The sequence below is a fragment of the Sorghum bicolor genome, chromosome 1, assembly GCF_000003195.3.
Source record: "Sorghum bicolor cultivar BTx623 chromosome 1, Sorghum_bicolor_NCBIv3, whole genome shotgun sequence".
In the NCBI taxonomy this organism is placed as follows: Eukaryota; Viridiplantae; Streptophyta; class Magnoliopsida; order Poales; family Poaceae; genus Sorghum; species Sorghum bicolor.
This window is the reverse complement of record NC_012870.2, coordinates 30,360,209-30,374,229: the sequence shown is the minus strand read 5'-3', so window position 1 is coordinate 30,374,229 and position 14,021 is coordinate 30,360,209. Positions and strand designations below refer to the sequence as shown.

Here is a 14,021-nt window from a genome sequence, read left to right as displayed (position 1 = left end):
AAACCTCAAACACTGCCCACCCGCAAGGGGGGCCATTTTAGGATACCGCCCAACATGTCATGGAACGCGAGAGAAGAGATGGATTGTCCACCCAAGGCCCTTTCCGCAACCTGCGAGCTCCCAGCGGCGTCGGGGTTCCACTCCGGCAGAACCGCCGTCCAGTTAAGTGAGCGGGGAGCGGGCTCCTGCCGCGGCGGGAGGTGCCAGCCTCGCCGCCCCAGCGACAGCGCGAGTTCCAGCTCCTCTCGCGCCTCCTCATTCCCCTCTCCCTCGTCGCCAGCGCCACCGCCAGCGCCCTGCACGCCCTTCATCCGGCCCCCATCCGCCATGCCCTCAGGCCAAAAGACCAAAACCAAACCCTAGAACCATCCCCGGCGCCATTTCCGGCCGGCCAGACCCGAACGCGCCTCCCCCCACGCTTAACCCGACGGAACTCACCGATTTGACACCACGGCACGGTGAATTCCACCGGATTCGGCCGAATCGGCGTGGCCCAGCCCCGCACGGCCACCGGAAGTGCTGGCGCGCACGACACAGGAGCGAGTCCTCGGCGAGGTGGGCGGGGGCTGCGTCTCGTCGCGTCCGTACACGTATTCTCGAGTGGAGCCGCACCAGCCGGGCGGATCTGCGCGGCGCGGAGACGGCGGTGGTGGCCGCAGGTTGGCGAGCGCTCGGGGAGCGGGGGCAGGGAGAGGGTGCGGGGGGGTGGGGTGGGGGTGGGGATTGAGAGGGACGGCTCGGACATAGGGGGAGATGGGGCGCGGCCATATTGTATGGTTCGATCATCGATGCTATTGCCTGACGGGTAGGGCCGGGATGCCAGTGAGCGGTAGTTTTCTGCTGGGCCGTCTTCTTCCGTGGGCTTTGCGCTTGCTCAGTGCGCCTCGGGCCCAGGATAGTTGCGCTCTCGATAGCAGAATACCGATGACATGTGGGCCACGTTTAGCAGTGTTTATGATAGGTCCCACGTCCATCTGTGCTTCTGATCGGCTCTTTTTTATTCAATCACAGTCGATGACATGTTGGGTATGATAGTGGGGTCAGAACGTCAGTGTTTATATATAGAGTATAGTATATACTAGGATTGGTACGTGCGCTTTGACTGCGGATTTGCCCACGAGACAGGGAAGGGACAGGTGGGCCACTTATGTCTCTCACGGGGGTGTGCTACATGCAGTATGTTTGCATAATTCTATACCAAGGCGGCCCCACGTGTCATCGAGCTTGCTCCTCTAGTGGCTGCGACCACGGTCAGCTGTGATCCAAGTTTGACTTCGTAATACGCGTGTTTAGACGCTGAACACTAAATATAAATTAAAAAATAACTAATAACTATTATATAATTAGTATATAATTTATGAGACGAATACATGTGCTATCTGGAAAAATTCTTTTCACAAAATAGAATATGCCCTGCCAGGTAAAAAAAGGCAGCGTATGCTATGGAAACTAGCTTTGTCTGCAAACTACGCAAACTCAAATCACGACCACATCTTTCTAATCTAATGGCCAAAGGTTAAGGTAGAGTAATTTAACACTTAAACCCCCCACGCATGCAATCTAATATTGTTTTTTGCACCCAGCCCAGCGTTGTTCCATCGTTCTGTTCCGTCTCGCTCGTGGCCGATCGAGATTGCGCTGTTCTTCGCACGATAGAACCTATCGCCGCCCTTCGTCTCCATCGCGATCCCGCCCCCGCCCTCATCGATCGTCGCGACTGGAGTCTGTCTGCCATGGACACTGCCGCTGCCCACGACTGGACTCACGATCATGCACGGCCCCTCGTCCCGGTCGTGTCCAGCGCCGCCGCCCCCATGGAGACCGTTGTTGCTGCATTGGAGGGCAACGCAGGAGTCAGATTAGGGCTTCCTGGTCCACGCGCGCCAACCTACGACACCTTCGTCATGGTAACCGCAGCTGCCGCCATGGAGACTGATGATCTCGTCCTCGTTGTTGATCCCATCATCACGATCGACGCCGTCGACGTCGGAGTTGGAGCCCACCTTGAACAGCCAAGCACACCTAAGCCAAAACCTTCTCCAAGTTTAGTAGTAAGTTGCATAGAATATTTTTTTAAAAAAAAAGAACTAGTTTGCCTGGTCTGTTGCTCATACAATTTTACACTTGTATAGGACACAAATTGCAAAGAACATTTGAAGCCTATGGTTGGAATGATCTTTGATACTCTCACATATGTGGAAACATTTTACAAATCGTATGCACATGAAGTTGGTTTCTCTGTTCGTGTTGGTCAGGACAAGAAGAAAAATGATAAAATATTATTCAAACGGTATTGTTGTTCAAGGGAAGGGTACAGACAGGAGAGCATAAAAAAAGTTAGTGGTGAATTCGAAAAAAAAAGAAAGTCACCAAATGTGTTGTCAGGCACATATTGTTGTCAGGTTTGATAGTGACAAGAAGTATCGAATATATTCAATGGTTGAGGCGCACAGCCATGGTTTTGTGTCGCCAAATAAGAGGCATTTGCTACGATCCAACCGAAATGTCAGTGAGAGAGCAAAGAGTACTTTGTTTCATTGTCATAAGGCTAGCATTGGCACTTCACAAGCATATCGACTTCTCCATGTCAGCGAGGGTGGGTTTGAAAATGTTGGATGCACAAAGAGGGATTTGCAAAACTATTTCAGTGACCTCAGAAAAAGGATGCAGATGCACAAATGTTTGTGGCACAACTTGAGCGAAAGAAGGAAGTAAATTCTGCCTTCTTTTATGAGTTTATGGTGGATGAACAAGGACGGCTTGTTCGTGTATTTTGGGCAGATGCTATATGCAGGAAAAACTATAGTGTTTTTGGTGATGTGTTTTCGGTAGATGCAACATATATCACCAACCAGTATAACATGAAATTTGTGCCATTTACTGGAGTCAATCATCACTTGCAAAGTGTTTTCCTTGGGCGGCATTCTTAGCAAATGAAAAGATTGATTCATATGTATGGTTGTTTAAGACCTTTTCTTAAGGCCATGGGTGGAGTAGCACCTCATCTAATCTCAACAGATGAAGATGCGAGCATGATGGCTGCTATTGCTCAGATTCTACTAGATACAGCTCATAGATTTTGCATGTGGCATATCATGGAAAAGGTACCTGAGAAGGTTGGGCCATCTATAAGAAAAGATGAACAACTTTTGGAAAAACTAAACAAGTGTGTTTGGGGGACTGAGAATTCAGATGACTTCTGTCACAATGGAATTCTATCATAACTGATTATGAACTCATGGGGAATGAATGGTTTTCTACTAGATTTGCCATTCGAGAATCATGGATTCTGATATACTTTTTGGACATACCTCTAGCAGAAATGCTTAGGACTACATCACGATCGGAGAGTGAGAATTCTTTTTTTAACCGTTTCATTCATAGAAAGTTGACCTTTGTTGAGTTCTAGCTAAGGTTTGACACAGCTTTGGAGTGTCAGCGCCAAGAGGAGTTGAAAGCCGATAATGCAAGTCTTCATAGCACTCCTAAATTGATGACACCATGGCCCCTGGAGAAGCAATGTAGAGGGATATATACACACGAAGTTTTAAGTAAATTTCAGGAACAAATCGTAGCTGCAAGAGACCATTGCATTATTTAAGGTATTTTAGAGTGTGAAGATACAAGATGTTTCACCATCAGCAGCTTAACTAGAAAAGAGCGAGTTGTTCATATGAACAAGTCAAACATGTTTGGTAGGTGCTCCTGTAAATTATATGAGTCATATGGCATCCCATGTCGTCATATCATACAAGTGCTTTGAGTCGAGAAGCAAAATGAGATAAGATGTAAAAGGTGTGTATTGTATTATTTTTTCTATGGCTATTTTGTTTCCTTCTGTATAGGCCAACAATCCTTATGTTTCATTTTATAGGGAACTATTCTTTGATAAGGAAGGGAACCTACTAGATGAAAAGCCTAAGGATCCCATGGAGGTGGCAATGTAGAAAAAGATTTTAGAATCACGCAATAAGTTTGAAGATCTTATCCAAATGGCCAAGACCTTAGAACAAGGGATATACTTTTTATGTTCTAGTTTATCCAACCTAGTAAAACCTCTCCAACAAATCACGCCTGCTATGACAATTGATAAATAGGAGGAATATGAAACTTTCCTGGGTAACAAAATTCTAAATGAAGTCGATATACTTCCACCAACTGATATCACGTCAAAAGGGAGATCCAAAAGAATTAAGAAGGGTAAGGAGAAGAAGGTTGGAAGTGGATGTCAAAATAAAAATAAACAGAAATGTCGAAAATGTAACCAAGTTGCGGATTATGATGCACACAATTGCCCAATCAATGTTGTTGGCTGATATTTTTTCACTTGGAATGTTTGATTGATCAGCACTATTATCGAAGTAAATATGCAATTCTGAGAATTATTTGCAATTATTTATTGTCCATGTGTCACTGGTAGTTCATTTTGCAAGCTCATGTGTGCAATTGTTGATCGCCATGCATGCTATTGTGCAATTGCATGGACCTGTTCATGGCCCTGGGACCTACGTGCAGATGATTGCCTGCAGTTCACATGCAATTTCTGGACCTGCCTGTAGTTCCCAAATCTATATCTCTTATATAGATAAACCCCACTAGCTAGTTCTTTTGACATACAAAGCATCCACATCATCATCCACTTGAGCATCCCACTAACTAATTCTATTGCCATGCAAAGCGTCCACATCAACATCCACTAAATCATCCCACTAATACATTACCCCACCATGCAAAGTGTTCACATCATTATCCACTAATAAATTGAACTAATACATATCATTTATCTTGCATCTATGTTATTCACATTAGCAAACCAAATCATTTTCTAACATATATTTAGTTGTCCATATATGCTAGAATACTAAAAATCATCCACTAACATATATTATGATAGTATAATTTTACTGGTAATTCCCGCAGCAACGCGCGGAGCATTCTCCTAGTTAAAAGGGATGAAAAAGGGACGTTATACTATTCCAAAAACCATTCGGTGAGATGATTTCTGACTGCAGTTCACAAATTAAAAGCGATTTGATTTCCGGAAGGGAGCATGAATTATTTAGATCTTCTCAGTGCTATCAGTATCTATAGTGTGCGGTAAACACGGTCTGCATGGTGATGGTAGGTAGTGCTCCATACTGTTCGGGTTGTATTGCGCTGTTCTTCGACGCTGGGGCCACTAGCAGGACAGAACGACACTAGGGCTGGGTAAAAAAAGATTAGATTGCATGCGTAGGGGGGTTTAAGTGTTAAACTACTCCACCTTAACCTCTAGCCATCAGATTAGAAAGACATGGTCTTGATTGGAGTTTGCGTAGTTTGCAGACAAAGCTAGTTTCCATAACATACGCTGCCAAAAGAAAAAGTTAGATATATATATATATATGCATGACATGTACTACACTACTACACTCTCTGAGGCGGGTAGGAATGTAAACCGCTCCGAGATGGTCGCTTTTTATTAACCAAGGCGGTTAGAAACCGTCTCGCAAAATCTATTTACGGAATCGATTATTATAAAATAGCCCGCCTCCAGAATTAGGCCTATTAACTGAGGCGGGCAGGTTATAAGACCCGCCTCGGTTAATATTCTTGAGGCCCAACAGATCCAGGCAAGGTCCGATAACTCTTTGCAGTATATATATGCCAAACCCTAGCACTCACTCCCTCACCAGCCGCACCCACCGCATTCCCTTTCTTCTCTCACTCAGAAATTGATGTCGGCCTCCCTCCCAATCCTCTCCCTCCCTCTCTCACTCTTCTCCCTTTCTCCCTCACTACAATAGGCACGAAGCGAAGGCGGCCAACCAGTTAGGGAGGCACGCGCGCGGTGGTGCGGAGGCGCGGCGCGGCCTCATGGGCACGGAGGCACGTGCGTAGCGGTGTGGACGCGCAGCGTGATGGTGTGGACGTGAGGCGTCTTGGCCTCACGGGTGTCACGACATAGTGGGTAGAGTCACGGTGGCCCAGCCTCATCTCCTCTTCCGGCGGCACAGTGGGTCGAGCTTGCGACGACGATGGTGCGACCTGTAACGGCACGGATCCAGCTCCCGCCGCGTGGATCCACCTTCCCGGTGGCGGATCCAGTTCTGGTCGTACTGATCCACCTTCCCAGTCGTGGATCTGGTAGTGGCAGCCCCCCAACAACAAATGAAGACCGGGCGTGACCGCATCTACTGACGGCGGAGGCGGCGGCGTGTGGATGGACCTGTTGGGCCATGAATTGGCTCACGGGCCTGTCCATGGATTTTTCTTTTATTTTTCTTTTTCTATTGACCAGGGCGGGCATGGAAACCGCCTCGGTTAATGCTTGGTTTACAACGACCTTTGAATGGAGACGTTTTCTTTGTCCGTCTTCTAAAATTCGAAAGGCCCGCTTGTGTTAATTTTTTTTATAGTAGTGCTAATTGAACTTCATATACAATCTATGAATATAACGATATTGAAAAGCATCTAGGCCCCTATTGAGTTTCGGTGATTAATGACAATGTTGATTACTATGACTAACATGTGTTTTGCAGAGGCAAAGTCATTAGTGTTAGGTCATGGTAATGTTGATCAATGGACTAGAAGGTTCATGCCTACTTAATGGTGGAAATCATTTCAGTTTTCAAAGGATGGTTGGACATCGTCGGGACTAGACTAGGTCTAAGTGCCATATGGTGAAGAAGGGCACTTAGAGTAGTTTAGAACTTTGTTTTCCTTTGACCGTACTATTAAGAGGGGCATTAAATGGGTAGCTTGACCTAGGCAAGGCTTTAGGTTTAGGTGTGGTGCACACTTGGTAAACCTAGCACTAGGCAGCTCAGAAAAAGTCCTTAGATCGAGAGGAACAAACTTCGTTTTGGAAAGATCACGTTTCGACAAAGTTTGGGTGTTTAAGTAGGCACCGACGTAGCACTCGACGCTATGTGAGTGCGTCCGATGAGGTTGACTCGAGTCAGAGTGACTAGGTGCCTAGGGTTAGGCACCGGACGCTCGCACCAGACTCACCGAGGAGCGTCCGGTCTTATACCTAGGGAGGTCTGTAGGAGACCAAGGCACTAGACGCTAGCACCGGACTCACCGGGGAGCATCCAGTCCTAAACCCAGGGAGGGTGTAAATTCACCCTCACACCGGATGGTGCCACCAGACTCTCTGAGGGAGCGTCCGGTGCACTATGAGAGCAAGTACAGTTAGCCGTTAATGTGTCATCGGACGCTCGGTGCAGTGCATCCGGTGCAACATTATCAGCGTCCGGTGCTCCTATTTTCAGTGTAAAACGGTTGGCCAGCCCTTAGACTTGATGGGGTGTACTTATTATCCTCCACCTCATCCATGGGAGGCCTCTTGCCCATTTGATCAGTTGAGAATCACCTTGTGGTGCAAGAGAGAAGCAAGAGCCTAGAGAGGATTGAGATTTGAGAGATTTCTTGAGTTAATCCTTCTCTAGTTGAGTTCCAAGAGTCAAGTGTGCATCCACCACTCTCTAGTGCCTTGATTGGGTCAAGTCAGAGTTCATTTCTTGTTACTCTTGGTGATCGCTATCACCTAGACGGTTCGGTGGTGATTGGAGGCACGAAGACCACCCGGAGTTCTTGTGGGTGGCTCGTGTCAAGCTTGTGAGCGGTTGTGGGCGATTCACCACGACGGAGTGTCAAAGAATCAGCCCGTAGAGAGCACTTGGTCCTTGCGCGGACCAAGGGGGAGCAAGACCCTTGCGCGGCTGCTCCAACAAGGACTAGTGGGGAGTGGCGACTCTCCGATACCTTGACAAAACATCACCGAGCCTTTCTTGCTCTCCTCCTTTACTTTCTAGCATTTACTTTGTGCAATTACTTTGAGCTTTTACATTCCTAGAATTGTCATGCTAGAATAGGATTGGAACTAGGTTGCAAAACTCTTTATCCAATAGCTCTATAGATCACACTAGGCACAAGGGGTTGAATTAGAGCTTATAGGTTGCTCAAATTTTTAGAGAAGCCCAATTCACCCCCCCTCTTAGGCATCTTGATCCTTTCAATTGGTATCGGAGCCTAGTGCTCATTATTTAGTCTTCACCGCCTAGAGAAAGATGTCTAACGGGGATGGACCGCCACCCATGTTCGATGGCGATGACTTCCCATATTGGAAAATATGGATGGAGTCATACCTCGAGGCATGTGACTCCAAGTGCCTAAAAGCCACGACCGAAGGGTTTACCCCTCCGGCAAAAGACACCGCTCTTACTCCACAAGAGTAAGAAAACAAGAAGTGGAATGCTAAGGCCAAAAACCACATCTTTAGAGGCCTTTGCAAAGAGGTGTTTAACCGCATAATTAACCACAAAACCACCCATAAGCTATGGGAGGAACTTTGTGCGCTCCATGAGGGATCCAAGAGTGAGCTTGAGGAGCGCTTTCATCTTGTAATGAACAAGCTTAATACATTTGAAATGCTTCCAAAGGAAAATGCTAATGAAATGTATTCTCTCTTGAATGTCATTGTAGAGGAGCTAAATGGACTTGGGCTCAATCAAATGAGTCCGGTGGATGTGGCGAGGAAGATACTATGTGTCCTCCCCATTGAGAAATATGGGCACATAGTAACCATGCTTCATCAAGGCGATCTCTCCACCGCCACACCAACGTCCATCTTGGGGAAGATCAACGCTCATGAGATGTACATGCACATGAACCCCCAAGAGAGCTCTTCATCAGCCAAGAAGGAGAAGAAGGACTTGGCCCTCAAGGCTTCTCACAAGGGCAAAGTAAAGAAGATTGAAATTGAGTCATCAACTTTAAGTGATGATGATGCATCTATTGCCCTCTTGGTGAGAAGAACCACCAAGATGTTGAAGAAGCTCAACAAGAATGGAGTCAACTTTGACTCCAAGAAGAAGAAGTTCTTCACAAGTAGCAAAAGGAAGCCCATCTCCGAGATGGATTGCTTCAATTATGGTGATCTTGGTCATCTTGCTCACCAATGTCCCAAGCCCAAGAAGGACAAGTACAAGAAGAAGAACAAAGAGCAAGATAACTCAAGTGATGATGAGAAGAACGACAAGAAGCAATATAAGAAGAAAGGTGGTAAAAAGAAGGAGTACCACAAGAAGAAGAATGGCAAGGCTTACATTGTTGGTGATTGGCTCACTGACATTGAAAGCACAAGTGGTGACTCCTCCGTCAACGAAAGTGATGATGAGAAGGTTGCTGCCATTGGCATTGATGCTTCATCACCATCATCTTCTCCACCATCTACATCCTCTACACACCTATGCCTCATGGCCAAAGGTGACCGGAAGGTACAAAGTGAGGATGAGAGTAGTGAGAGTGATAGTGAATATGAATCACCATCTTATGATGAACTTGTGCAATTGCTAAACAAATACACTAAAGTCATAAGAAAGACTAGAAGTGAAAATGACAAGCTTGAACATGAAAATGAATCACTTCTAGCAAAGCTTAAATCTAGTGATGAGCTTAGAGATCAAAATGATATCATGACCACTAAGCTCAAGGAGCTCAAACTTTCTCTAAAAGAGCTCAAAGAAAAACATGATAAACTTGAGAGTGTTCATGATGAGCTTATCACTAGACATAGAGCTTTGAAGGAAGAGTTCACAATTCTAAAAGCAAACTATGATAATCTTAAGATAGCTTATGATCTTGCAATGAATGAAACACATGATGCTACTAACCATGTTGCTAAGCTTGATGTAGCCACATCTTGTGATGACTTACTTGTGGAGAGCACTAGCAAATGTGTTGGTTGCAAGGGCAAGAATGTGGTAGTGGCCGAGAGTGAGGACACTATCATGATCAAGAAAGAAAATGCCAAGCTCAAGAAAGAATTGCAAGAGCAAGCCAAGCACAACACCATAGTGATTGAGTCACTTGATCAAGATAAGAAGCTTGCATATGAGAACAAGTTGCTCAAGGAGGAGAACCAATATCTCAAGCTTGGTTTGTTGTATGACAAGTAGGAAGAAGATGAATCTTTCATCTTGGAAGAGTTAGAGAGCAACAATGATCCAATCATCAAGAGGCTAACTCAAGAGAACAACAAGCTCAAGAAAGAGAAGGAGCATCTAACTAAGGGTATAGCCAAGTTTACCAAAGTGAAGGACCTTCAAAGTGATCTCTTTATGAACACCGTCATGAAGATGGACAAGAGTGGGATTGGCTACAAGGCTCATCAAAGCAAGCTTATCAAGTCACTAGCTGTTGACACCGTTTTTGGGCACGTGTCCGGGCCGGCAGGATAAGACGGCGGTGTTTTGTCTACAGGATGAGTTGCCGATGAGGATGGTTGCCGATGAAGGAGGGGTTGAACGTGACTAAGTCTATAGGTGGTGATGTGTCTGTGCCGATGGCTATGACAAGGAAGTTTGCCGATGACTATGACAAGGGAATCTGCCGATGATATGAAGGGACAGTCCAGAAGCTGCCGATCGATTTGTGGAAGAGTTTCAGCTTGTCACAGAGGATAGCTTTATTATTTCCTTAGTTATTTAAATCGTTTTGTATACGGATTCCGTGTAATTTGGAATTCGAATTCTAATCGTGTCTGGTTGTAGCTCTTTGAGCAGGGCATAAATATAGACCCTAGGACCTTGTAATGAGACATCTATCAATCAATCAAACACACGTTTTTACTCATATTCCAGCATCTACTTTTCGGCGACTTCGTCACACTTTTTCCTTTTTATTACGAGTTCTTAGGAATTCGTCGACTTAAGCTCGACGCGTTCTCAAGTTCCGCGTGAGTACCTCTTAGCCGTGACATCTGGGCGCATCGCTGTTGTTAGGACTAAAGTATTCGAGTTATCACCTTTGCCGATAGTAAGGTCAAATCGGCTGGCACGCCTTAACGTTTGAATTGGGTATTAGCCCTTTGTGTTTGCAGATTAGCTTTTGCACCAACACATCTTTTGGCACGCCCGGTGGGACGGATTCAAGATTAAGATCAACATGTCAACCTCCGACTTTGATCAGGAGAACGTCATCCCCGTGACGGAAGCCAATCTCAAGGATGAGCAGAAGCAGGCTATTGCCAAAGCCATGGAGGAATACAAGCTGCAATGCCTGAGGTCCTTCAGCATGAACAGGAGCGGCGAAGTGATCCAGAAAGATGCACTGCCGACACCACGGCAGGTTACTTTCGAAGCCAATCCTGGCAAGCTTCAAGATATGGTTGACAGTGCTATCAACCGTGCTTTGATTAACCAAGCTGGCGTACTGTCTAATACGGTTTTCAATGCCGTGGCAAGAACTTTCAAGGAAGGACAAATTCCACCAGATTATGTGGGCCCCTCTCATCACCAGCCAGGGTCACCGGAGGTCATGGCTCCATCGGCTGCTATGACCGCTGCGAGTGCGCAATCTGCCATTCCTCCAAGTACGTTGGGAGCTACTAATGCACAATCTGTGCCGATGACAACTAACCCGCAGACTTCAGGTGGGCAGAATAAACTGACTACAGATATGTTGGCATCGGCAATGTCAGGATTGACTCTTCCTCCCAACTGGTGGGGTTATGGTATGCCTCTAGAGTTGACGCCGGGTACGTCGCAGATAACTGACATGAGAGGCAAGACTCCTATGGCATCGGCACCTCCCAATGCATCGATGAACCAGAGTCCCCGGTATACCACAACTACTACTGCAAGACCCCATACTAGGAATCCTCAAGATCCAGTGTTCCAAACACCTAACGCGTCGGCAGACTCAATGCTGATGCAACAAAGATCTATGGCTCAGTTAGGGTATGTCAATTCAATGATGATGCCCAATTACCAGTTATCGGCAGGACCCATGCCGATGAACACCAATAATGGATGGCTTGGGCAGCAAGTCTTTCCGCAAACGCCCCAACAGAGTTACCAGGCTACAGGGTTCCAGCAAGGACAGATCTATCCCGGGTTCCAGAATCAGGGGATCCCTAACCAGCCAATGAATCTCGGATAGCAACTCGGGGGGCAGCAAATCGGTGGACAACTGTTTGGTGGTCCGCAGATTGGAGGCCAGATGATCAACCCAATGTTCCATGCGGATCGTGCCCCAAACAGACACGTGGAGGCTCACCACCAGGTGCCGGACCCGCAGCCGCCTCATCGGCAGGATGCCGATGCGTATTGGGCCGATAAGATCGCTGAAGTAATGAGGGATCAATTTGGGATAAAACCCAAAGTCAACACTTACTCTTATCGGACACCGTATCCTCCCGCATATGATTTGATCCCGCTTCCGCATCGGTACAAGGTGCCGGATTTTACTAAGTTTTCTGGGCAAGACGACACGTCAACCATGGAGCATGTCAACAGGTTCATCATTCAATGCGGAGAAGCCGGTAATAGGGACGAATTGAGGGTTCGTCTATTTTCATCATCATTGTCTAGATCGGCCTTTACCTGGTTCATATCACTACCTCCCAACTCGGTGATTACTTGGGCCGATCTGGAGAAACAATTCCACAAATACTTCTTTTCTGGTGTTCATGAGAAGAAGATCACCGATTTGGTCAAATTGAGACAACGCATTGATGAATCGGTTGAAGGTTTTGTGCAGAGGATACGGGAAGTCAAAAATAAATGTTATAGTCTGGTTCTAGATGATCGACAGTTAGCCGATTTGGCTTTCCAGGGTTTATTGCCACACATCAGGGATAAGTATGCCTCTCAGGAGTTTGAAAGCTTAAGTCATTTGGTGCAGAGGATTTCTGATCAAGACACCAAGCCTTTCGAGCCCAAAAGAGCATGGAACAAGAAAGTATCATTTGTTGATGAGGCAACAAGCTCAGATTCTGATGAGGAACCAGTCATCGGCTTGGCAGAGTGGGTAAAGAACAAGAAGCTGATGTCTTGTCCTTTTGGGCAGAGGGAACCAGAGAAGTTCGCTTTTGACACCGCTAAGGCCGATAGGATATTTGATTTTCTACTTCAGGAAGGTCAGATCAAGCTGTCTCCTAATCACGTGATCCCATCGGCTGAGGAGTTAAAGAGGATGAAATATTGCAAGTGGCATAATGCAACTTCTCATGACACCAATGAGTGCAAGGTTTTCAGACAGCAGCTGCAATCGGCTATAGAGTCTGGGAGAATCAAGTTTGACAGTTCCAAGACCTAGAAGCCGATGAAGATAGACCAACATCCTTTCCCGACAAACATGTTGGATGCCAAGGGAAAGGCCAAGGTCTTAACATCAGAAGCAGCCGAGAGAAGTGCATCGGTAGATCCTCAGCATCAAGTTACTACTACCGATGCAAGAGGTAGGGGCTTGGTTCAGGAAGGAACCAGCTCAGGTAGGCCTCCTCGGTCTGGCATCGTTATAACTCATAGAAGGCCTCGAGATAACTGGCAGCAACGTGAAGATCGGTATCGGCGCCAGCAAGAAGATTATCGTCGGGAGGAAGAGAGACGCCGACAGGAGTGGAATCGGCAAAGAGATCACTGGAACTGTCCGTTCTTCATCCATTGTTGGGAGGAGAATATTAAGCTTCCCACTGTCAGAGACTGCCCTGAGTGCAATGGTTATGATCGGTATGATAGGACCGATCGGCGTTATCATGATGACAATCGGTGATTTAATGGGCCGATCAAAGGAAGGGCATCAGTTCATGATCGGCTAGGGGACAGGCTCAGCGTGCACGATGGGCTTAGTGATCGTGTTCAATATTTTCCCAGGAACCAGGAAGAGCTCGAGGAGATGGCTAATGCACGAGTTCCCGATGAGTTCATATTTTGCAGGGATGCTAATACGCATCGCATGGAGTCAAGGGAGAATCGATGCCCAGCAACAAGGCAGAAGCCGCTTCCTCCATGGTGTCCAGAAGGGTTGACCAAGACATAGAAAAGGAGATTGCAGCGTGAAAGGCAAGAGAAGCTAAGCAAGGGTGAGAACTCTGGTTAGTCTGGAGATCAACAACAATCAGACCCCAAGGAGGGAGGTCCTTCGGCAGGAGTCAACATGGTCTTTATGTTGCCGATGGAGTTTCTTGCGCCATCCAGTGATGATGAGTTGGAATTTTCCGATCAAATAGCTCAATTGGCTCTGGATCCGAT

The 14,021-nt window shown here is 46.6% G+C and overlaps 1 protein-coding gene across 1 annotated transcript in view; it reads right to left on the bottom strand.

The window, feature by feature from the left end:
• Positions 1-329, bottom strand: part of LOC8067563 (F-box/LRR-repeat protein 15) — a 9,511-nt gene extending 9,182 nt beyond the window's left edge. The window contains exon 1 of the mRNA XM_002464626.2: positions 47-329. Within this exon, the coding sequence (XP_002464671.2) occupies positions 47-329 (283 nt within the window). The remainder of the gene's footprint in view (positions 1-46) is intronic.